This window comes from Petromyzon marinus, chromosome 47, assembly GCF_048934315.1.
Source record: "Petromyzon marinus isolate PM22_M1 ecotype Great Lakes invasive population chromosome 47, UKy_Petmar_22M1.pri1.0, whole genome shotgun sequence".
Taxonomy (NCBI): Eukaryota; Metazoa; Chordata; class Hyperoartia; order Petromyzontiformes; family Petromyzontidae; genus Petromyzon; species Petromyzon marinus.
Window position 1 is genome coordinate 6,498,455 of NC_133713.1, and position 26,715 is coordinate 6,525,169.

The 26,715-nt window shown below is 46.2% G+C and overlaps 1 protein-coding gene across 1 annotated transcript in view; it reads left to right on the plus strand.

The window, feature by feature from the left end:
• LOC116952474 (uncharacterized) overlaps positions 1 to 26,715 on the plus strand; it is a 140,847-nt gene that overhangs the window by 40,397 nt on the left and 73,735 nt on the right. The window contains exon 2 of the mRNA XM_032971856.2: positions 20,894 to 20,953. Within this exon, the coding sequence (XP_032827747.1) occupies positions 20,894 to 20,953 (60 nt within the window). The remainder of the gene's footprint in view (positions 1 to 20,893; positions 20,954 to 26,715) is intronic.

Below are 26,715 nucleotides of genomic sequence, written 5' to 3' on the forward strand. Positions count from 1 at the left end.
CGGCTCATGCACTGGTTAGGGTTGCTCGTTTTTGTTTTTGTGAGCGTTGCCATTAATGTAATGCAAAAAGAAGATGCACTTATTTAATTGTCTATATCAGTTTGTCGCGCATAATGAAAAGTGGGGAAAATGTAACATTAAGTCCAGCGCTGCAAGCGTGTGCCTGTTGACTCAGCCTCAGATGAGTACCCGGTGCACTGTGTGAACATCGCAACGTGGGAGACAAAGGCGGCCGGGCGTGGTGCTGGCCACCCACCCCCTTGTGTGCCGCGTCAGCCTTCACAGGTGCTCGCTAACAGCACTTGCCCGAACAGTCTGTTCAAGACTATATGGGGGGGGGGGGGGGGTCTTTGCCTTTGCTGGAACCGACCACGCAGTGACTTATGAGCCCTATCGCTGGAGCTTTGCGTGCGTGGTACGGTTTGAGTGTTCGCGCGGGCCAATGGGCGCGTCCGTTACAAATATTATACTGTTTCTTGATTTACGTGATGTGTAGAAGGACCAGTGCCCGAAACAACATCTATGTATTTTTTCTTTTAAGGCAGGATTGTCAATTCTGCTTGTACACCGATGCCAATGCACTAGCTTTACCAAACAATTCGTTTCATATTAAGCTACATTATATCATGAATTCCGTGGATTTTAAAATCCATGATCTTGACAAAATAGCCACAGAATACCAGAAAAACTTTGAATGCCCTTCCATTTAATATTAACTGTATATTGTAAAATACTTGAAAGTTTTTTTTGCTAAACAATGTCATTACATATCTTCAGTTAATCCTCGGAAAATTGTGGCGTTTTACCCGGATTAGCAGTAACTTGGAAACAGCAAAGAACCCTGAACCACACAAGGCCTTAACTCGCCCCCGCCTCGCCTAACTCCTCTGCCCCCACCCCTTGCTTTCCTCTAGGTTATCACTTCTGTTTCCCGCTTAGGTCTCTCGGGGCGCCAAAACGTTTCCAAATACTCTCCACACAATAGCGCTTTTGGCAGATATGTTTTCCAATTTGTGTCACTGTTGGCCAATGGACGTTATGTTTCACTAATTTTTTTTCGGAAATTCGTGACGACACGTCCAAAAATTTTTTTTGCCCGTTTATCACGGCCTGAGTTTTAACAGGAAAAGGTTACGTGGAGTTGAGAGTTTGCGCGAGGCAAACGGACGACTGTGAAACAGGCGACTGATCTTTCCGCTGCTGGATGAAGGCTGCCGCAAGCCTACGCCATCACTCACGATCCTGCGTACGAACGTTCAATTGGGGCCCTGCACACAAGCTGATTCTCCGTAGTAGTGGCCCATTGCTTAGCGCGTCGTGCTTTTAACCCGAGTTTGATTCCTGGCCATGATTAACGGCATCTCATGGCAAGTGACAGTATTCAGGGTGCCACGGTAACGAGATGTTAACTACCTCGCCTGGTATACAGGAGGTCGTGAGTTCAATCCCAACCCTGACGCCTGTATATTTGGAGTTTGCATGTTTCTCTCCCTGTGGTTGTGTGGATTTTTTTCAGGGTCCTCTGTTTTTTTCTTCCACATTTAGATACACGCGTTACGAATATTTGAATTCTATCAATTTCCACATGATAAGCCACTTTGTTGAGCTATCATTTGTGTCCAGATCGCTTCTGAAAAAAAGAGCTGCGTAGATGAGTGGGCCTTACCTGGTAAAATAAAAAAATAGATTTATCTTATTTTAAGTGCTGTGAAGAAGGGCCATTGTCCAAAATGTCACCTAATATTCATTTTTCCCTGTTAGGGCCACACCCAGTGTTACTGACGAACGTGTCGAGTGTTTAGCCATTGTTTAATAATCGCTTTAATCGTGGGAGTATGAAATGCGGGATGAGAGTGGGCATCGTTATTAATCACCCTTGGCATGCACGAGGTTTTTGGTAGAGAGCCCAAACCACCGGACATTGTGGCAAAGGTGCAGCACTGTGCGGTTGAGCAGGTGTTTTGCATGACAGCGTTCCCCGCAAACAGCGGATGCGGTGGCCAACACCTCGCTGCGCGACTGTTCCCTGTACGCGCATCAACACCGGCCAACCGTTTGTCCGACTCGTGCGGTCGAGTGAGAGTCGGCCTCCAGCCACTCGCGCGACGGCAACACAGGCGGCCGGCGCCTGCGGACTCGAGGCTGCGTTACCGCTCGGAGTGAGTGGCTCGCGATCGGAAGGTCGCGGGTTCAAATCCTGCCTGGGAAGCAGGGTCCGGTTCGCTCCGCTCATCGTCCCTCCAGATTCGATTTAAGCGACCGCCACTCTGTGGTGGAAGTCGACAGTGGTTGTCCGATGTACAGACTAGCCCCTGCCTTAGGAATGTGGGGTGCTATTTTGTCCAGATTTATTACAATTGAGCGCCGTCAGTGTCTTGTGAGAAGACGACAAAGTGTCCGCTCGGACATCCCCTCGTGTTGGAGAGCGACCCCGCAAGAGGTGACATCACAGAGCTGCTTCCGAGCTCCTCTCAAGTGACCCCTTTGATCTGCGAACAAGGAGGGGCTGCACTTATCTAACTTGCCGTGCTTAAGTATCGATGGAACCGATATATATGTCATTTAATGTCGAGAACTGGAGTTTAACCAAATTAAATGAAAAAAACTAAATTAATGTAATTATTTTTTCATTGCCGACCGACCTTAGGCGTTCAACTGCGCTGCACTTGAGAACCTGTTTTTAATGGGTGCCCTAGTGGCGAGATGTTAACTACCTCACCTTGTATACAGGAGGTCATGGATTCTATCCCGACCCTGACTCCTGTGTTATTGGAGATTGCATGTTCTCTTCCCGTGGTCGCATGGATTTTTCTCCGGGTCCTCCGGTTTTTTCCTCCACATTCAGATACATGCATTGAGAGTATATGGCTGCTATAAATTTATAAAATGATAAGTCACTTCGTTGAACTATCATTTGTGGCCAGGTCGCTTCTGCTAAAATAAAAATCGTTGTTTTAATCATAGGCAGTTGAAACACACGATTCGAAACCAGGATCTCGACAGTGTCAGTTCCAGTGGCCTAATCCCAGAGTCCCCCCGGCCACACCCGTGGCGCAGTGAGCTCAAGCAAAGAGAATTTAGAGACTCTCTTCTAAGGGGCGAGCCTTACCTGTCCTGCCTTCGTGTCGGGTCCCTGTGCGTTTTCGCCAACATGTATGCACAGGTACGATGGCCAGCGATTTGCCTGTGTCAACTCAACTGCCCAGACCGCATGTTCCTGCTTGCGATGCTGAATGAGATGTGTTAAACCCCGACGAATACCTCTGCTAAGATTGTTTTTTGGCCCGCGGTGTGTGAAGGATGAATGCGTATGACAGATTTGCAAGGGCCTGCATTTTCCCCTCCGTACATCGCACCTGCCGATTTAATTCTCAACCTTCCCGTAGCTCCGACATAGATGCCAGTTAGTTTCAAAGCTTTAGTTTCTTTTACGCTTCCTTTATATCAAAATATCACCCGTCGTGGAAATCTTAAAAAGCGTGGCTGCCTGGGTTTCTCAGGCGGATCCCCCGGGGACCTGACTTTTAGCTCACGGCCTTGGATGGCCGTCATGCCAGACACGGCTTCGTGGCGAAACTTCCCGAGGGACGGAGCTCGTCGCGGTATAAAAAAGGGGCAATGAATCGACAGCGTCACCTGCCGCGCTTTAAGTTTCAAGGTTTCAAGTTTTCATTTATTAGGTATAGCCCTGTGAGCCATGCGGCCCTTGAGTCGGGTGCAACCGCAACAAACAAAACATGAACAGAGAAACATCTTAAAGCGACGACGCGCTTAGAAGGAGGCTCAGCTCGTAGCTTAGCCCCCCACCCCCCTGCCGTTGCTTTTTGAATGTGGACGCATTGGCCAGCGTGCGCGAGTAAACGGCATGCGGAGGTGTTAGCCCGCTGAAATGACTCACGCGGTACGATTCGGGCACCCCCTATCGGTGACGTCCAATGTCAACGTGAGGATTTTCCGTGGCTGGGGTCGGTTTTGTTTGGGCCGAACATCTTTCAAATTAAATGTCAGCCGTGCCGACAGGCACGGATATTCGAGAGAGAAAAAAATAAAATATATATAAATGTAGCCATGTTTGTGACAGTTGGAATCCGTGCTAGAAGGGGTTGTAACTAGGCAGAATATGAAAATGGTTCAGAATATTATATTTCAGTCCATTATAATACAAACAATAACTTAAACAGATGCACTCAATGGTTGATGGCCGCAGTGGAGGGAGGTACACGGTCAGAGTGAATGCTGCGGTGTACTCAGCGTTGCAAGAGATTTTGATAACAATCATAACAGTAGTTGTTTGCATTATGTTTTTATTCAAATCTTGCTCCAAAAGTTTTGACTTTGTTGCCAAGTTGATGGCGCTGTGTTTACACGCTGTGGTAGACACACCAGTGTGAGGATTCCCATTACTAAACTAAAAAACGGAACAGTTTTTTTTTATTTGACAGGTAATGCCCACTGAGCTGTATAGCTATTTTTCAAAAGTGACCTGGCCACAAATGCTAAGCTCAACAAAGTGGCTTATCACGTGGAAATGTATAGCGGCCAAATACTTTCAACGAGTGTTTATAAATGTGGAGCGAAAAACCAGAGGAGAGAGACAGTGCAGACTCCAAATATGCAGGCCGTCAGGGTTCGGATTGAGCCCACGATCTCTTGTATGCCAGGCGAGGTAGTTAACATCTCGCCACAGTGGAAGCGTCCACAGGTCTTATTATTATATACAGCACAGTACTTTAGTCCTCTGCAAAGGCGACACAGCAATGGTAGTCTATGACAGACACACGGCCGGATCTTTGCTAAAGTATATATAATAAACAAAAATAAGACGTGGACAGCGGCATTGACTGGAGAAAAAAAGAAAGATTTTGCCAAGGTACGAAAAACCGAATATTTCATTTTCCCGGAAGGTTTAATAGATCTCCCAGGGTAGCAGTCACATGGAAAAAAGGATGATACCCTTTGGTTCATTCGGGAAAGTCACGTAGATAGAAAATTAATAGATCACGACGTTTCTATCGCAACACAAGCAACCGTCATCAGGTGAGACAAACACAGCAGGAGAACTGCTGACGCAGGATGATATTGGGTGGCAACCACTCTCACCTGTGATGCATGCGGTGTTGCATGTTCTTTGGGGTGTACGATGGATTCGAAAATTCACGCAGAGAATTTCCATACAGGGTTCCATTGACGAACAGAATCCATAAAAAAAAAACATTTTCTCCCCAATTACAGTGACACCAGAGGTAGGAATTCTGTCTCCTCATTGATCGTCTACGATATCCTATGTGTAGACGTCTACAATCTTGAAAAGAGAAATCCATGTGTCCTAAAATTTCTAACCTCCAGCGATAACCCTAACTCTGGTAGATCATGAGCAGATCAATTACAAGAAGAATACCGGCAAATTTCACATTCTCATGGCAGCAGCCAATCTCTCCGTAGGACTTACCGAGAAGTGGTACTCGCTGGTAATTGAATACCGACCATCCCTGCTCCTTCGGCTCTCTTCTCCTCTCTCCCTCTCACGGACAGCAAGAGGGCTTACTATGTCTGCCACGAGGGACAGGCAACTCACCGACTAAAATATTTCTGTTTGCTCGCAAACATTTTTTTGTTTTTTAAACTGCGAAAACTTCAGCCAGGTGCATCGTTTGAAAGGATCATTAATCATTGTGTTTTCATTCTAGGGACAAGGTCATGCCCACTTTGGTCTTTGAGCTTGTTGATACGTTGGAAATGATGGGGGGAGGAAGATGTCACTGGAAGCAAAACAAGTTAACGTCTCTGCCCTTGACTCGTCTGCATGCTTGACAGATTCCAGCGGTCCTCAGAAATATTGCAACAAATAAATCTATAAATAAATACATTTTTTTTTTACCAGGTAAGGCGCACTGGGCTATATGTCTCTTTTCAGAAGCGATCTGGCTACAAATGATAGCCTAATGAAGTGGCTTATCATTTGGAAATGTATAGCGGCCAAAAACTCTAAATGTGTGTTTCTACATGTGAAGGAAAAAACCGGAGGACCTGAAGAAAAAATCCATGCGATCACGGGGAAAGAGACACGCAAACTCCAAATATACAGCAGGCGTCGTCAGGATTGGGATCGAACCCATGACCTCCTGTGTACCAGGCGAGGTAGTTAACATCTCGCCGCTGTGATTATGCGACTCGCAAACTACAATTATACAGCAGGCGTCAGTCGGGATCGGGATCAAATCCACGACCTCCTGTGTACCAGGCGAGGTAGTTAACATCTCGCCACTGTGATCATGAGACACGCAAACTCAAAAAATACACTTCAATTGATCAAGCGCTCTGCTCTATAAGATCAGTTATCAGCTTTCTGAATTTTTTTTTATTGCTAACCCTCGATTAAGTTACGTTTTAAGTAACATTATTTTGATGAATATAACAATTTGTAGCAAAGGAGATGGTAACTTTACTTTAGTAAGATGTTGTCATTGAAATGTTGACAAAACGAGGATGGACTTTTAGGTGTTTTTTTTTAGGTGAAAAAGGTCAAAGGTCTATCGGGTCAAATGTGAACACCCCCACCAGATAAGCTAATTTATAAACTTTGTTTTACATATGATCGTATATTGGAAGTCGAATAGTCTCAGAGGGGAAAGTAGACAGATGTAATTTTTTTATCTCATTGCATTTATTTATAAAGATACACCTTGTGCTCAAGAGTACTGATGGGTAACTGGTTGTTAATCCTCTACAGAGATCCCTTCAGTTGCTAAATGGTGTGAGCTGTAAGTCCACCGATAACATTTCCTGAAGCATTCGGACCAAGTTTGAAATACCTCCAAGTGAGATGCTGAGTATTGGCAAATTATCGTGATTATTATTTACCGTATTCTCTGCATTATCAGACTCTTCGGGAATTACGAAAAACCTATTCTTGTGCCCATTGTCAAATAGTTACACGTACCTGTCAACCCCTTATCAGTGCCTACCTTCTTCTTTGGTTCTTTCGGTAAAGTCACTTTACCGAAAGAACCAAAGAAGATGAATCCTTGCAGTCACGAAAGCTTTAAATCGAAAGTGCCTACCTTATTACAGACCAATTCAGACGTTATTGGTCACCCCGTGCCTTTATAAATCTCAACGTTCATCCTACAAAGTCCCATTACAAGGGATAAACACAAACAAATAAGACTAAACGACAATCATACTCTTTGGTTTTTTCGGTAAAGTCACGTAGGGAATTTTTTTTTAAATAAATACAAACAACTAAATTAAATCACGACGTTTTGGAGGCAACACAAGCTTCCATCTTCAGGTGGAAACCGTCACAGCAAATTTGCTGCATAACAAAAGACGGATTAACTTAGCCCCACCCCCCACGGCCCTTTCTGGCTTCTCCCCACCCCTTAACCTGTATATAATCTCGGGCCTCTTAGAGCTCTCCCCACTTGATACAGCTATTTTGCTGTGACGGTTTCCACCGGAAGGCGGAAGCTTGTGTTGCCTCCGAAACTTCGTGATTTAATTTAGTTGTTTTTGTTTATTTTATTTTATTAGTTTTTTTTACCTACGTGACTTTACTGAAAAAACCAAAGAGTATGAATCCTTGCAGTCACGAAAGCTTCAAATCTTAAACAAAAATTGCCCGAATTGAAACGGCTGTACGCCGAATGGACCTGAAAATTCAATTCCCCTGTACAAGAATATGGGTAAACCTTATGGGTTGACAGGTATGGTTACACAACACCAGCCGCCATTCCCCATGAAGGTGTTTTCCCTCCACATTTAAAATCAACGTGCGTTTAGACTATTTGGCTGATATAAATTTTCACTCGATAAGTCACTTCGTTGAGCTATTATTTGTGGCCAGGTCGCTTCTGAAAAAAGAGCTGTATAGCTCAGTGGGCCTTACCTGGTAACATATATTTTTTAGTTTAGGTGGCGGTGATGTCACTACGGTGCTTGTGCCGGGCTAGGTGCACTTTGAGTCCATCATGTAAAGTGTCGACGGCTCGCTGGCAGGAGGTCACGGGGACAGACCCAGGTGCCATGGGTTGACTGACTGAGATGGCTAGCAGATGCACAACCTATGCTCTCTACTGTGCCAAACTTGCTGCATTTTGACCACACACACACACACACCCACGCCAACTGTTTCTTTAAGATACGGGGGGGGAACAAACATCATAGTCCATAGAAATACGGTGTTATGTGTGCACGGCGTTTAATCCTTCGAATTTAGCTATCATATCGAATGTGCAAATGTGTGCGTGATCGTGCTGTGAATCGAGAAATTCAAGGCTGACATTGCACACGATGTGATAGAGCACCGGCGGGTAACGTTTATTTCTTTCCCCTCTCATTAATTCGTTTGTTTTGAGACTGGCAAAATTGGTGTGACGCAATATTCGCATTTAAATGTACATATTATATATATTTTAAAAAAATATGGATTTGTTGACGGAGCCAGAGAGCATTGAACGATAGGAGATGCTTTTGAGTTGTCTGCTGTAAGGGGGACGAATCGTTCTCATGGTTGACCCTGGAGCTGCTGAGGGAGGGGGGGGTTGTGCTTTTTCACGTCAGATGTTTCCCACGCGTTGCTTTGGCGGGATGATTCCCTATGCCATACTTTCTCCTTGCATTGGTGAAATATTTTCCATTTGCCATCGAGAGCCTTCTTTGGATTTGTTTTTTTTCTTCCTCCGAGTCTCTGGAAATATGTCACGATGAATGTGAATTAGAGTTTCACTCGGGTTGAAAAGGTTCAACGATTGAAACAAACAAAAAAATTTGTTGAGAGAAAAACAACATTTCTGAGTTTGTTTTTCTTTTATTTGCCCCATTCACTCGTGTGGGGTACAATGTAAGTAACCTTAGCTTTAATCGTACCATTTGAAACACACCAACCAATAAATTATATGTTTTGCTTGCAAAGAGAAAAAAAAAAACATCAAAAAAAATATATATCTCTTGGAAGCGCTCCCAACACTCTGAATGCATTTCCTTATACAAAAGCAAAAGTGAGAAAATCTGACCACAAAACATTGTAATGGATCGCCGCTGTTCCAGCACACACCTTGGTTGGAAGTATTATGCAACTTAGAGAGATGAGAGAGCGATAAAAAAAAAATGTACAGCAGCATCTGTCACCACCGGCCGCTCCCCATGAGGGAAGCAAGTCTGTTATCGTCTTTAGAAGAGCGAAGCCTTCTCCTCCTTTATATGTTCTATTTCACTATCGGGACCATAAAAGGTACACAAAAGCTGTCGTCGCTGCTTTCAAAGTGCAGTCTCGATCTGTGAGCCATGCTGGCAAGAGCCCTGGGCACTGACGAAGGTTAAACACGCTCAGCGGAGGATTTTTCTTCTCGCATATGAATTAATTTTATTATATTATTTATACACGAACCATTATGAAGGATATTTGTTTACGACAATGTAGGATCCAAAAGGTTCAGTTTAAAATAGTGTCCTTATATTTGTATCCATTTTGTAGAAATCGTAAATAAAATTACAGGGCTCTTGGCAAGCTGGAGTAGTGTGAACCAAATACATATGGGACGTAAAAATAACAATCATATACTTTATTAGATAAAAAAAGTTTGGCTGGCTGGCTTCCTGGATGGCACGCAGGCAGGCAGGCAAGTGCACGTGCACGGTGACGATGTCACCCGAATCCCACCGTGTATCATACAGTACTATCATACTACTGTTTGACGCAGATTGAGATAGATGTTTCCTGTTACAACATGCATGTGCGTGAGTGTGTATGTTGATCCTCTTTTCGCCACTTATGAAAGCACTTTCAGTGTAAAGCGTTAATCCACAACCACATGCCTCGCTGACCTGCAGTGTCGTATGCGTTTACATATCGTCGGGTAATTTCCTCGTCTACTTGAAGCGCTGCACTGATGGTTGGGTAATCAAAAAAATTGGTATATTAATATTTACACTAAAAACTTATACAGTTTTGAACAAAAAGTTTGGCTGACTGGCAGCAGGGAGAAAGGGAGGGAGGGATGGATGGACAGTTACGTCCAAAGAATGTGTGGCCTGTTCGCAAAAATAATAAGCATGTACACCACTTTGTCAATCCACTGCTGGATGAAGGCCTTCCAATGCCGTCCAATGCCGTGTCAGTCATTGGGGGCTGTTTGACAGTGGAGCACTTGAGCTCTCTGGCCAGTGCGGTGTTTGTGAATGGGGAGGAACAAGACCCAGGCAAGATATAACTCGCCGCTGATGTCAACTCTGGCCAGGAATTCAACTCAGAGTTGCCTGCTTCATGGCACAGTGCACTGAACCACCGCACCACGGATCCACACACCAGGTACACACGCACGGATCCGATGCCAGCATCATCGTGAGCTCAAGAATCATTTGCAATCGGCGAATCGACGCATTGTTACGTCCACAATCGCGAGTTCAAGTCCTGGTCGAGGGTTGACGCAGCTCATTATCTCTTCAGGGATGATGTTTAATGGGTAGCACTGTATGAGGAAGTCATCAGTGATTATTCTATGGATAGACTCACCCCTGCAATAGGAATGTGGAATTACTACCACTGGCTCGAGGTTTTAAAGATACTTGCTTGAATGCACGATTGAGTGATGATCTATGCATGGCAAGCTGGAATTAAGCTCAGTAGTGGTAGTTCCCACCCTTACTATTCACTCCCGGTTTACTGTATGTTTCCTCTGCTGGTTCAAGCACATATGGGGCATATGCATATGTTTTTCATTACATTGATGTGAAGTCAGAAAATATTTGTCTGGAAATATTAACGTCTCTCCTTGGGGCTTCCGAATAAGGAGGCATTCCTCAATGTCCATTTGTCATTCACGGCGATAAACAGAGACGCAATGTTGCGCTTAAGCGAAAACGTGACGGGAATTCTCGCAACTTTCTCAGCAAAGTCACACAGTGGGACATTATGCCCTGAAAATGTATGATAAATAGACCACGTTGGCCACATTATGTAAGTACAAATGTAATGTATTAATTTCACAAACCAGCACTCACCAGCACGGTGAAACACGGTCAAGCAAACCCTTTCCATCAACACAGCATGGGGAGGGCTTCATGCAGCAGTGGATTATTATTAATACCAATTGTAATTTTACGGATGATAGTCAAAAAACATTTAAAGTTTGAAACCGTGGGTTTAACAGTCGGTGGTTCTTAACCTGGGGTGCACGCACCCCCTGGGAGTGTGAGACATGGCAAGATTTTTTTTGTCAGAAGGTAAATCATCGAAGCACGGGCAAGTAAGTACAACTACTTTGTTTAATCAAACCTTGTAATTTATTAACATTATAATGTTTGTTAAGGATTGAGAACCGAAGGGGTGCAAGGCTGCAGCAAATGTTAAGAACCACCGGTTGAACTGTTAGAAAAGAAAAAAGATGGAATGTCTCCGACATCCAAGCCTAAGTTCACAGGCAAAGCACAAAGAAAGGACGGTCGCCGGCAGTGGAGACTAACGGCGGAGTGGCTGCCAACGGAGTGGAGCGCGCCCGACGTAGAGTACGTCCACTGCGGAGACGGAGCGATGGAACCGGCTCGCGTGCAGATGCAGTCGGTTGGATTGTCGCATCGCAGGGCTGCGAGCGATGGGGACGGCCTGCTGTGCTTCGAGTGCTCGCATTGTTTGTATGACGCACATGAAGATTGATGTTTCCTCTTACAACATGTGTGCGCGCGTGCGTGTATGCTGAACCTCTTTACGCCACTTATGAAACCACTTTCAGTGTAAAGCGTGAATCCATGACCCCATGTCCTCGCTGACGTGCCATATGCATTGAAATATTGTCGACTAACTCCTTGTCTACTTGAAGCGCTGCACTGATGGTTGGTGAATAAAAAAACATTTGGTATATTAATATTGACAATTAAAAAGTAGCAAATGCAAGGTCCCGAATATACATCACAGCACGTCCCAGCATCACTTCATAATGGACGTAATGGCAGGTAACAAAATAGGGGGGGGAGGAGTTTTAAATTTGTATTTAAAGCTTTCGTGATTGCCGGGATTCATATTCTTGGTTCTTTCGGTAAAGTCACGTGGAAGGGAAACAATAAAATAATAAAAATAGAAAACAGTACAATTCTCACGATGTTTCGACTGCAACACAAGCAATCATCATCAGGTGTGAAAACCACAGCAAGAACATTTGAAAAAAGTGGCTAACGTAAAAAAAAAACGCCACTTTTTAAAAATTTTCTTGCTGTGGTTTTCACACCTGATGATGATTGCTTGTGTTGCAGTCGAAACGTCGTGAGAATTGTATTGTTTTCTATTTTTATTATTTTATTGTTTCCCTTCTACGTGACTTTACCGAAAGAACCAAGAATATGAATGGGGGGGGGTTACCTTCAAAAGGGACAAACGCTGACACAAAATAGGCAGTCAGTTTTGCGTAACGTTTAAGCCTTTGCATAGCCTACAGAGCCGCACTACACTCATGAATTGGCTTAAACTATGTTCATATATAATGTAAGGACTGCAGAGCTTGGGCAATTGTGAGTTGTGCTGGCTCTCCGCCTGGCCCACTGCCTTCCAGCTGTCGGTGGTTCCTGCGCAATTGTGGGAGTTGCAAATAGCATGAATGACAACGGTGCTGGACATTATTATTGGTATTGTAATTATTATTTGTCAACAACACTGGCCTTAAAATATATATATACATAAAACCGCACCTCCGACTAGCGCGGTTGGCTACGCGCGGTGCGAAGGGAGTTCAACGTACACACGTATGTTTCCTGAAACGTTACCGACTAACTTTTTTTGAAGGCATGTACGTACGTACGCGTGCTATAAATACACTCGGAGATTCATGTAATGGCTATTTTCTTTTGTCATACAGAGTATAGAGACAATCGTCACGTGCAGCCGACAAGTGGGAAGTCATTAACGTAAGGCGAACCGATTCATAATTGGTTTCTTTTTGGCTTCGCTCGTGTGCGTACGTACGTTGAACTTCTTTCGCTCCGTGGCGTAGTCAACCGTGCTAATCGGAGGTTTGCGGGGAAGGGCAACAAGGCAGTTGAGTGTTGTTGAGAAGTGAGGTTTTTTGTTGTTGCTGTTAGTTGTGCTTGTGAACCACTGCCAATGCAGCAGCAGCACCCAATGATGATGTTATTAGTATCTTCATTGATCGTCTCATTTGATGAGTTCAAGAAAAATCCCCCATACCACGTTGATGCAATTCACATAATTTTTTTTTGTACATTATCCCAAATGTTCCATTCTGGTGACTTAACGTATTTAACACATCTTCCACTTCACCAAGATAAGGGGAAACGGTATTCATCAGTAATTATCGAGACACTTATAAACCATCTAGCTACTATGTGAGCAGCTCACAAACCTGGTTTGGGATTGACTCGGCCCATCATCCCTCCGGGGTCACTAAAACAAATACCACGTTGTAGAGAGGTCAACAGTGCTTGTCCTATGGATAGACTCGGCATCAACCATAAGATAGTGGAATTTTCACCGCTGGTTCAGGGCGGCAAACAGCAGATGAACATTGCATAAATTACTCATTTGAGCAAAAAAAAAAACCCCTTGACTTCACGTTGACTCTCATGGCAATATGTAGTAAATAACAAAAACATCATAAAAAATGCTAAGTTTTAAAGTTTTAGCAGCTGCCCTGTTTGGTGTTTGTGTTGACAGACTACTTGGAGCGGTGGAACTTATTGGGGTTGGCTGGGCGGGCGTGTACGCACTCTTTTGAATGAGTTAGGATCTCCTGGGGGAGCATCGAATGTTCCAGTACTTGTCCGTGTGCAAGCAACGAGCGCGGGATGCGGCGACCGTGCATATCAGAGCCGCGGGAAAATCGATCACACGCTGTAACTGCACAGGACACTGGGGATGCACGTGCACAGAACAAAGACAAAAAAGACAAAGATCCCCCGTATAGCCTTAACAGACTGTAGGGGCAAGTGCCGTTAGCAGGCACCTATGAAGGCCGGAACGGTACACGAGGGGGTGGGTGGCCAGCATCACGCCCGACCGCCTTTGTCTCCCCACTGGCGATGTTTACACATCGCACCAGGTACTTGTTTGAGGCTGAGTCGCCCTAGGGGAGGCCCAGGACCGGTTCAGATAATCGTCACTGGCGTTGGCCGTGAGCGGGAAATCGAACCTGGGTCGCCAGGTTCATAGCGCAGCACGCTAACCGCTATACAATCGCTCCCAACACACATCACACACACGCACACACGCACGTGCACATGCAAAGACAAGGATCCCCCATGTAACCTCCACCGGCTGTTAGGGCGAGTGCTCTTAGCGAACACTTCTATAGGGCAGCATCACATTCGGGTACCTTTTTCTCATCCAGCGCTGATGTTTACGCACTGCCCTCAGGTACTAACTTTGAAGGCTGAGTCGACGAAGAGGAAGCCTCAAGACTGGTTTAGATATTCGTCACCGATGTGGGAATCGAACTCGATTTGTTTACAAAGACGGTCACTGCATCGTGCTCTTTTAGATGCGCTTCTGCGGCCGTCTGGAACGCTCTTCCGATATTGGGAAGCCACTGCAGCTACACACTTTTAAATCTCCATTGAAAACTTTTCTTTAGAACTGATTTTTTGTCTTCAGTTTACTGTCCTTCCCCAGCACCTCCGATTCGCACAGTTGGCTACGTACGGTGCAAAAGAAGTTCAATATACATACACACGTTGGGTTCACGGCGCAGTGCGCTAGCCACTGTGCCACCGCTCCCCACGCACGCACGTACGTACACACACACACACACGTACACTCGTAAACATGCCAGCATATGTTCCAACTCCCGCTTATGCTGACACAAGCACAAACATACGCACATGTGTACATATACGTAACAAGTCACACATGTAACACCATGTCCAAAACAAATGGTCTTCATGGGTTTTTTGAGCGCACGAGCCTAACAATCCTATAACCCAGTCCAGCACACAGACCAAATCCCCCTGGGAACGAGCATGAAGCATGAAACAAAAAAAACATTCAGAGCAGCTTCCCATGAAATTGCACATGGGGCCCCCCACTCATCTCCTGTTAACGGGCCTGAGCCAGCGATGGACATTCCACATTCCTATGACAAGGCAAGTCTTTTTTTTTCCATAGGACATCCACTATTGACCTTCCTCGCAAGGTGGTGCATATTCGAGTGACCCTGGAAGAGTCATCCGGTTGGAAATGCTGGCACATGCGCACACGATTAGCGACTTCGCTGAGCTATCATTTGTGGCGAGGTTGCTTCTGAAAAAGATGCTTGTAGCTCAGTGGGCTTCACCGAGTAAAATAATAGAGTTTACTTTTATTTGTATATATTTTTTGTTCGTGATTTGCTTACCTTTGATATACTTTGGACTCTTATCTTGTTTTTTTGTTAGTTGTACCGTTCTGACCCCGTGCCCCTTACTGGACATCTGTGAAAAAGAGCTTTACAGCTCCTCGGATTCCTCATCCAGTACAGATAAACATTCTGATTCATGGCTCCTGCGCCGAGGGCAGTAGCTCACGCAGGATTTGCACAGCGCCGCCACATGCGGTAGCCGGAGCCAACCTGTCGCGCGTGTACGCTACGTGCATACACACGTGTACGCTGCGTTCGCACACGCGTGTACGCAGCGCACTGCGCTAAGAACCCAGTGACCCGAGTTCGATTACTGCTCATGGCCTACACCAGTGACAATTATCTGAACCGATTGTGGGCCTCCCCTCGGTCGACTCAGCCTCAAATGGGTACCTGATGTGGTGAGTAAACATCGCCACTTTGGAGACAAAGGCGGCCATTCGTGGTGTTGGCCACACACCCCCTCGTGTGCCTTTCCGGCGTTCATAGGTGCTCGCTAACAGCACTTGCCTCAACAGTCTGTTACAGGATATATGGGGGATCTTTGTCTTTTGTGAGTCTATGGGTGTCCGTGCGAGTCTGTGGGTCTCTGTGCACATCTATAAAACTCCACGTCGGTCGAATCAAACGATGGACCACATAGTAACACAACCACCCACTTCGATCATCAACTTGCATCAAGTGTGTTAAGGCTATATAAGCAGGATATTTGTATTTTGTAAGTCTGTGGGTCTCTACATACATTTATGAATCTTCACGTGGGTCAATATCTCAAACCGCAGACCACATTGTACCGTCACCGCCAGCTTCGATCGATCATTCGACAGCAGAATTCCAGACGTTCACCACGAGGCTACTCCTGAAGCCATCCACTGGCTCACTCGCCAACCTCCACACAAACAAACGAATACCGCTGATCAACCTCCCCATCATCGAAGAAGGAGGAGGAGACTCTCAAGCCAGAGAGGGGCAGGTGGACACCGGTAGAGTGGTGGATGCAGACGCCCGACCAGAAGACGCAGATGCACACAAGCAAATAACAATCACAACAAAAATAACAATGGCCATTTGTGACGCACGTGTCTGATCCATTCTCTCCTAAGGGCCATAACTGTTTTAAAAGCCAGCCCCGAGTCTTATCCTGTTTGCCCTGTAGTGAAATTTCCAGATGTGAAATTCTCAACAGATTCTCTTTCTCTCCTTCCCTGCCTCATGCTCCTGTTCCTCTTCCTGCCTGTTCCACCTCCCACATTTCTGCGCCATGGAAATCAAATAATTTACATCCCAGGAATGTTTACCCAAGTGCTCCGTGGGCATCAATACGTTTTATTATTTTGGAAGAAGTTTTTTTGTTTGTTTAATGGGTCTGAACTTCAATGTGAACTCTGGGGTAATATGTCACCTGTCCAGAAGTCCAATAAATGTAATTTAGAAAAATGATGTTCTGTCAAACCCTGGTTGTTTCAGATTCACGTGTTACAACTGCATTATTAACATCTACGAAACTCCATTGCGATGGGAATATCATACTTGTGCAACCATGGCAGCTGACAGCCGAGGAGATGTAGTGCCTTGATAGCGGTGGCATTAGCTTCACGTGTATTTTCATGTATGTCAGTGAGGCAAGAATAATCAGAAGAAAACGTATGGATAACAATAAATTAAAGTCAAAAAGTGGGTTCCTCCCCGAGTTAGCTTTGAGACGGACAGTGCTCGTCTCTCGTTCACAGCCTTGAGCCAATGGTGGAAATTCCACATTCCTGTGGCAGCACCAAGTCTCTCCACGGGACAAACACTGTCCCAGCTCATTTGTATCAACTACGGAGAGATGATGCGCTGAGCCAACACCCGGCCGGGCTTTGAACTTTCAACCTTCCGATTGTAATACCTTGTTTATATTAAATTTACTTATTAGATGTACACACTTCGACACAGCAAAGACATACATATATACATATTACACACCCGCCCGTCCCCCTCCCCCCGACATTCCACTCTGCTAGGCAGCATTGTTGTTATTCTGTTCGCGAGCGTGTTCGCTTGGAAGTGCGCCGTGTTGTGTTGCCTTCACAACACAGGAGTACGTCCCCCACCTCCCCACCCCACCCCACCACTAACCCCCCTCGCTTGGTAACGAGCCGCACGGAGGCCCGCGATAGTTGCGCCGTGGACCGGAGCGCCGCCGGAGCAGCCAGTTTTTGGAACATTTCCCCTGGCTTCGGTGCCACGGAGCGCACTTTCGGCATGTCCCGATCGGTGCCAGGGGAGGCCGCGGCTCCAACGTGCGTCAGGCAATTTAGTCGCGCGGCGCTGTGGGGTAGGGCTGAACGATTAACCGGTTTCAATTCGAAATCGCAATTTGAAACAATGCGATCAGCAAATCGCAAAGGCTGCGGTTTTTCTTTGGGCGATTTGAAAAGTTCCTGTCACTTTCTTGTTGGAATTTGTTTTATTTTGTATTGTTATAACTTTATTTATTTGACTTAATTGTTCCGTGTTTGATTGTTCTATTTCAATTCAAACATTTTGACAAATACACGTTGGAAGCAATTCACATCTTTTAAGTTCTCATCCTTGCATTAGAATATATAGAGCGGTTCATATGGTTGATGGTATCACGTGGTAATGCTCCATCACACGTTTTAAATCTATTACACAGTGAATATTGAACTGAAGCTTGTAATCGCAATCGCAATATGTCAGAAAAATCGCAATTATATATTTTCCCCAAAGCGTTCAGCCCTCGTGCAGAGGGAGGTTACGTGTACGGCAACGGCGACTGGCTGGAACGACTCCCCGAGGCAATCGACCTTCACCCTTGCGACGGCGTATTTCGTGTTGGGGGAGGACGCGAACCCCCAAGCCTCGGAGCACTCTGCGTCAACTTTACACGAGTGTGTAAAGTTTAAGCGAATGAAACGCCTCGAGTGGTCGCAAGAGAAAGATTAAGAACGAGTAAGGTGTGGAAATTTCACGCCGAATTTAATGGGATGATGTCAATCTGTAAACTCTATGGTTCTTTACCGAGAGAACCGAGAACTAAAAAAATAATAAAAGATCGCGACGTTTCGATCGCGACACAAGCGGTGGTCCTCAGGCGGGAACAATATAATCCAGCAGTGGAGCTGCTGAACCAGGAAGAACAAATCGAGAGAGCTGTTACAGCAAGAGGTGAACTGCTGAACCGGCAGTTTTTATTTTTTTAATTTTTATACCCACGTGACTTTACCGAAAGAACCAAAGGGAATGGATTCCTGCAGTCACGAAAGCTTCAAATCAATGTAAATCTGACTTAAAATACAGCGACAGAAGGAGCCCCCGTTGCAAATCGTGGCAGCTTATCACACATTTAGGGATAATAGCCCTGTAGACCAATAAAACAAACAAACAAAAATCTGTAATGCTGCAACAAAAACCCGACATCAATTTCAAGGTGCTTTTCGGCCAATTTCCGAGTGTTTCTTCACGCCCATCACTGCCAGCCCACGGATCGCGATTGCACAGTTGAATAGCAGGGATATTAATGCAGGGCGGACGCAATAACGATGGCCACCATCCGTCCATTTCCAAACAAACGCTGCGATTCATGACAATTTCTCCGTCATATTGGGGGGGGGGGCAAAGCCGTGCAGCGTACTGTGCATTTCGCTCGTCTGATTTGCCATTAGGGCTTTTTTTCCGAAAGTGCCTCTGCTTTTCATACGGAAAAAAAAAACATTCATTACCGTTGCAGGGGAGCCGGGGCGCTTGAACGCACGGCAGACGATCACAAAAGTACATTTCCCAACCCTGAGCGACGCTTATTATTAGATGTGCACCTGAAAAGAAAAAAAAAATCCACACCATCATTTGCGATGTTTCACAATTGGCTCGCTGCGGGCGATTGCTGCGGTGAAAACGCACGCAGCCTGGGAACCGGGAGATTCGCATTGAAATGTGGCTGCGATTCAGCTCGCCGTCCTCGCCCGCCTGCAGCTGCCACGCACATTTGTTGTTCTGTCAACCCCGTGTTGAGCGTTCGATTGGAAAATGTTCCACATCTGGGAGCATTTCCGCCCCGGTTGAAACACAACGGTTGTTCCAAAGCACCCTCTGATGTCTCCGTGGCGTTTTCTCCGCTCAAACGGGCGTTGATGAGCCCACATTTTTATGGTGAAAATATTGTTTTTCCCATTGACAGCTGGATTGCATTACAGACCGTTCAAATTATCTCCAAAACAAGTTGTAAAGGGAATTCAATGTCATTCCAAGGGGATTATTTTTTGTGTCCATTCCACTTTTTTGGGAAAGAAAGTGATATGAAACTTCTGCTGTTGTCTGGGCTGCTTATGAAGTTTTCATTGCAACGCAAGTGCAGACTATCCATTGCACATGTTGTTGATTGTGTGGGCTTTCCTATCCCATCTAACAAGTCTGAGAATGACTACTAGCTCGAAATTGGACGAACATTTTTGAAGGGATTTGACGTTGGCAGTCGTGCGCAGGTGCAGCTCAAAAAGAAAACTCTCAGCAGATTCAAGCTCACTTGCCTCACAATGAGAAATATACACAGAGGCGGCCTGATGCTTTGTGCATCAGGCCTCTCTTCAGAGAAGAGCGAGATGGGGGCAGGTCAGGAGCCAGGGGGTGGGTGGAGATTAACAAACGAGATCACAGTTTATTTATACTGCGAGGCTTGGGTAGAACACGAACGAGAGTTCTGTAAGAAAGTCGATAATGAACAGTGTTCCCAAGTTTTCTCAAGGCCCCGCGGCATGAAAGACAATCTGCAAGTTGACGTCTATCGACCTCGTTGCTCCGCAACTCTCTCCACCCTGATGAAGAGATATTGCCTGAAATCATCATCATCATCATCATCGTCGTCGTCGTCATCTTCATCTGACTGAAATATAATTCTGCTATTATAAGGGGGTGCTTATCTTGAGTCATTTTAAATCGCAGCTCTTTTTCCACGTCTAGTATGTTATAGAAATGAAAAATAAGTACCCCCCCCACCGACCCCCCCCCCACCCCCCCCCCCAATAATGTTACCCTCGAGTGGTAAGCACGGCGTACGGAGTCGGCCAACTTGTCCTTCTGTGCGTGCCTTGGAACCATGGGAGATGTTATCGCCGCGTTTTATCGTGTTACTCCCATCGCTGGAGTCATTCAGGCAGCCTGCCCTACGGGGGTGGGGGGGGGGGGGGGGTGCGGTGGGGAAGGTCAAACACGGCCCAGTCGGGTGGGCCGGACTGGCAAAATGAAACCACTTTTAAAATTCCAGCTGCGAACGCTTTCGGCGTTAAGCACCGGTTGACGGTGATCGCAAACGCCAATGCCGTCAAAGCGGCCAAACGCAGTTCTAACTCAGCTCGCCGAGGAAAGCAGTGTGGGAGGGAAGGGGGGCCCCCACAATTCCCGTGGGATATCTTTTCCCATCGCGTGGGGGTTCAGTTTCTGAAGGGCTTGTCACCATTGCATGTGCTGGTTTCCATTGTAAAATGTAACCCCCGCTTGGGTTGAAGGTTTCGCAGGAGAATGAGCACTGATGATTTCGACGTGGTTTTGTTTTGCAGGCGTGCCATGGCTGCTCTCCGGGGTCTAAATGTGACTGCAGCGGAGTGAAAGGAGACCGGGTAAGTGCTTTAGCCATAGTTGTTCTAAGCGGTTATTTGTTCAGCTAAATCAGTGTTGAGTTTCTCACTTGTAACGGAGCGGAACTCATCGCCGCAAGTGTTCGCGTAGTGCGTTTTTACGTGTGTAACCTGTGTGTGCATGTGTGCCTGCGCTAACATATTTTCTGGAACACCGTGAATTTGACTGACCTTCGTTTTGACCTCGGGACCTTTGCCAAGCTCGGTGGAGATTTACCACGCTCAGTGTCGCAATCATGACCCACGGGCTATGTTGACCTGCAGCCACCCGTGCAGCTGTTAGTGACGGTTATCAGCTATCGTAGCTCTACACGAGAAAAAGATTCCCCGTAACAGATTGTTGGGGCACGTGCTGTTAGAGAGCACCTACGACGGCCGGCACGACATACGAGGGGTGGGCGGCCAGCACTATGCCCGGTCGTCTTTGTCTCCACAGTGGCCATGTTTTACACACCACACCAGGTACTCAATTGCGGCTGAGTCGACCAGAAGCTAACACACACACACGTATATACAGTGAGGGAAACAAGTATTTGATCCCTTGCTGATTTTGCACGTTTGCCCACTGACAAAGAAATGATCAGTCTAACATTTTAATGGTAGGTTTATTTGAACAGTGAGAGACAGAATAACAACAACAAAATCCAGAAAAACGCATGTCAAATATGTTATAAATTGATTTGCATTTTAATGAGGGAAATAAGTATTTGACCCCCTCTCAATCAGAAAGATTTCTGGCTCCCAGGTGTATTTTATACAGGTAACGAGCTGAGATTAGGAGCACACTCTTAAAGGGAGTGCTCCTAATCTAAGCTTGTTACCTGTATAAAAGACATCTGTCCACAGAAGCAATCAATCAATCAATCAGATTCCAAACTCTCCACCATGGCCAAGACCAAAGAGCTCTCCAAGGATATCAGGGACAAGATTGTAGACCTACACAAGGCTGGAATGAGCTACAAGACCATTGCCAAGCAGCTTGGTGAGAAGGTGACAACAGTTGGTGCGATTATTCGCAAATGGAAGAAACACAAAAGAACTGTCAATCTCCCTCGGCCTCCATGCAAGATCTCACCTCGTGGAGTTGCAATGATCATGAGAACGGTGAGGAATCAGCCCAAAACTACACGGGAGGATCTTGTCAATGATCTCAAGGCAGCTGGAACCATAGTCACCAAGAAAACAATTGGTAACACACTACGCCCTGAACGACTGAAATCTTGCAGCGCCCGCAAGGTCCCCCTGCTCAAGAAAGCACATATACATGCCCGTCTGAAGTTTGCCAATCAACATCTGAATGATTCAGAGGACAACTGGGTGAAAGTGTTGTGGTCAGATGAGACCAAAATGGAGCTCTTTGGCATCAATTCAACTCGCCTTGTTTGGAGGAGGAGGAATGCTGCCTATGACCCCAAGAACACCATCCCCACCGTCAAACATGGAGGTGGAAACATTATGCTTTGGGGGTGTTTTTCTGCTAAGGGGACAGGACAACTTCACCGCATTAAAGGGACGATGGACGGGACCATGTACCGTCAAATCTTGGGTGAGAACCTCCTTCCCTCAGCCAGGGCATGGAAAATGGGTCGTGGATGGGTATTCCAGCATGACAATGACCCAAAACACACGGCCAAGGCAACAAAGGAGTGGCTCAAGAAGAAGCACATTAAGGTCCTGGAGTGGCCTAGCCAGTCTCCAGACCTTAATCCCATAGACAATCTGTGGAGGGAGCTGAAGGTTCGGGTTGCCAAACGTCAGCCTCGAAACCTTAATGACTTGGAGAAGATCTGCAAAGAGGAGTGGGACAAAATCCCTCCTGAGATGTGTGCAAACCTGGTGGCCAACTACAAGAAACGTCTGACCTCTGTGATTGCTAACAAGGGTTTTGCCACCAAGTACTAAGTCATGTTTTGCAGAGGGTCAAATACTTATTTCCCTCATTAAAATGCAAATCAATGTATAACATTTTTGACATGCGTTTTTCTGGATTTTTTTGTTATTCTGTTTCTCACTGTTCAAATAAACCTACCATTAAAATTATAGACTGATCATTTCTTTGTCAGTGGGCAAACGTACAAAATCAGCAGGGGATCAAATACTTTTTTTTCCCTCACTGTATATACTACTATGTAGTAGCATCTTCACCCGGATAATATAACAGTTATCCCAGCATTGTTTGCATGTCAAGATCACGTTGCCTATCTGTATTTAAATGAATGACATCGGCTCGATGACGGTATTAGTTGTGTTGAAGGTAACGTGAAAACGCATAGCCGTTGGCTCCAGCGCAAGAAGGGAGTTACCGTCTCTCACCCATCCCAGCATCGTTTGCACATCAGGATCATCTCCTTTGCGAATGGTAAATTGAAGATAAAGCCACATTCATCTTGATTTGAAGCTTTCGTGACTGCCGGAATCCATACTCTTTGGTTCTTTCGTTAAAGTCACGTAGGTAAAAAAAATAATTTTCTACCTACGTGACTTTACCGAAAGAATCAAAAAGTACAAAGCCAAATTGCAGCCCAAACTGTGGACCGTAGAGTAAACCCACTTCGGTCTGCACCTTCAATGGAGGAGGAGGAAGAACAAAACGACATTAACTCTCTCTCTCTCTCTGCTGAAGCTCTCTCGCTGTGGCGAGCAGCAACAGACCTCGACCATGGGGAATTCATCTCACGAGTGGGCAGTATTGCCGTACGTAAGAAGAAGCCAGACACACGGAGATAGATAGAGACCCATAGAGATACCTAGCTACTCATCGGAACACATTCAAGACAAACCACAGGAATGCGATTGTGGCCATACAACCAAAACTATGGACCGCACAGGAAACCCACTGTGATCTGCACTCCTTCAACGCAGGAGGAGGAAGAACAAAACGACATGAACTCTCTCTCTCTCTCTGCTGAAGCCCTCTCGTTGTGGCCAGCAGCAGACCTCGACATTAGGATTTAGCTCCTAAGCAGAGTAGAATAGACTAAAATCGTCTATCTTAGACAACTTCGTTGCGTATATGCTATCATTTGTTTCTTTCGTGTACACATTTTTGTTTCTGGCTGTTGATGTGCCTATTCAGAGAGAAACTTCTTGAATTGACATCATCAATAGCAGCTGTTGTACGCATGCAGCCCATACAAAAGTCTAATATCACTTGACCGCTATCCTGCCTTTGCTCAGATACGATAGCTTAATTAAATTTGTTACAGGATTGTGTTGCCGTGTGCCGAGCTAGAACAGTGGAACATCAAGTCCCTGGCTTTATCGCCAGTGCTGTTGGAGGTTAATTGAAGAGGCTGGCTGCTGTTTTTAAAAAAAAGCGTTACAGAGGGCTTCTGGTTGTGTGTGTGTGTGCACGCGCGCGTATTGGAAAAACGTCTGGGATTCAGATTTAACGCAGCCTGCCAGGCGCATAAAAAAAAAACAGGAAAGCTATACGTGCAGCACGTAAACCCTGACTGTAGGCCTGCTGCAGGCAACACAAGGCCGACGAGTAAAAAGAAAAAAAAAGCAAATTTAAAGCGAAAAAAGATTAAAAGATTTGTAAAACATTTTTTTAGCTCAAACCGCAGGATTTTCTAAATGTGCAATTACACGCGCGCTGCACCGCCTAACTGCGGCAATTCACTTCACGTCGTTCCCGCGATAACAGTCGGTGTTCGCGAGAAATTCAAAGGCACGGCCGTGCTATCCGGCAAAAAAATCAAAAAATTTCGTATATTTTCGTCTCAAGTCCCAGAGCACCGGGGGTGGAGGGGGGAGCGGGTGGGGGGGGGGGAGCGGGTGGGAGTGAGGGGGGCGGGGGTGAGGGGGGAGGGGAACCAGCGCAGGTGGGCGCGCAATGCGCCCCACCAAGTTTACCCACCGCTTTGTGATGGGTGCTCTTGGGGAGTTGGCGAAGCCAACGCCCTTGGCATGGAACGCGCATAGGCACAGTGCGACGCTGTGCATTGAGCCCATTTGCAGATGTGTGTGGTTGAAGATCAGGCGACGGGAAGCGAGTTCTGCGAACGAAGGACACAGCGCTCTGCATCTGATGACCCCCCCAACTGTGCTCCACCCCGGAAGACCCCCATCGCGCAGCGCCGATCGGTTTTTAAAGGATAGGTGAAAACTCAACGCGTCCGTAAATGACGCTGCCCTATAGGGGGAGGGCCTGTCTTCGTAGCTTGTGAGGACGGGCCCATCGTCCTAAAACGTCACCTGTGACAGATGTTACGTATTTTAAGGCCGCGTTGTTATTGACGAATGCGTTGAGTTGTTGTTGTTGTTGATTGTGCTCGTGCACCACCACCAACGCAGCGGCGGTGGCAGCGCCAGCATTTCCAAATGATAAGCTCAGCGATTTGTTGTTGGGGCATTGAAACGAGTCATCATCGCGACCTTAGAATGTAAAATTTAAGCACGAGTAATATCCTAATCTGGGCGAAAATGGACGTCATTACGTTTAAGTCCCTCAGAATGAATTTAAACCAACGGAATCAACGTACTGTTACCCACCCAACCGTTCATCGAGTTTGGTTCGATCTCCAATGGGAAACGGCGTAAAGACAAACGCAGAAGGTCATGGGGGGTGCGGAACAGATATCGGATAACCCGAGTTCTAACCTCCCCCCCCCCTCCCGCCGTCCTCCACAAAAGTTATCACGTAACGCACAGAGACCAAAAGTATGACTCTGCGGTGCCAAGCCTCTTGGTAAACGAGGAACAAAGAACAACGATCGCGCTTGACCACACCATGCACACACACGCGCGACGTTCATCGTGGGTCCAAATGATTGTGACGCTTGCGTTTTAAATCGGGCAGGCGCTCGCCAGTCTCTCGACACAAGCAAGCCCCGGTCGGCGGTGCCGCAGTTTGGCGTCGGCTCGCATTGCCGTGACCACATTCAAAAACTGAGGCTAATGAGAATGAGGGATGATCTCTCAATCTCTGCGCCCCTGTCACCTGCAAATTTGCCTGCGTCCATGCTGCCACCTACCTCTCGCTTTTATGTTTTTATCTCAATGATGAGCAATCCCCGCCGGATGCAAGAGAGAGTTATTGGGGCGGGCGCTATTTTTCCCCTCTGCTCCCAATCGTTCGAATAAAATGCACAGGAGGAGCACGTGAATAATGAGGTATATATCCTGGACATCTGTGACAAAGAGCTTCACAGCTCGTCGGATTCCTCCAGTCTGAATGAAGATTCTGACGTATGCGCACGTTCGAGATGTCGCATTGACCGTCAAGAAAACATACTAAATAGGGCTTGGGCAGGATTCTTTTTCTTGAATTGAATGATACATTCATAAGCAAAGTACAAATAAAAGGTGGTGGTTGGGACCAACGATGGAACGGCGGCCAAAGGAAGGAATGCACCCAGGAAGACGCTGACTGGAGATGGGTGCACACATCTAGCTCCTGTGTAGCAAACTCCGTGGATTGCACTTGCACAAAACTGTGGGAGATGGTGATGGCTTTGCGAGGAGGTTGACATCGAGCGGTGGATCCATCATCACTGCTTCTGATTGATGATGATGATGATGATATATGCCTTCATTTTCTGGCCTGCAAATGGGTGAAAAGGCAGAGGGGCAATCAGTCATGATCCTTGGAGTCTTCTTAATGAGATGAATGACTTCGTTTGGATGTATTGACGCACAAGTTGCACGTTGTTAAATCCATTTCTTTCCAGCCGTCACGCAGATGGTGATGGGCTCACTCGTAATTCACAGAAACTGCTGGATCTGAAATTTTCGTTATT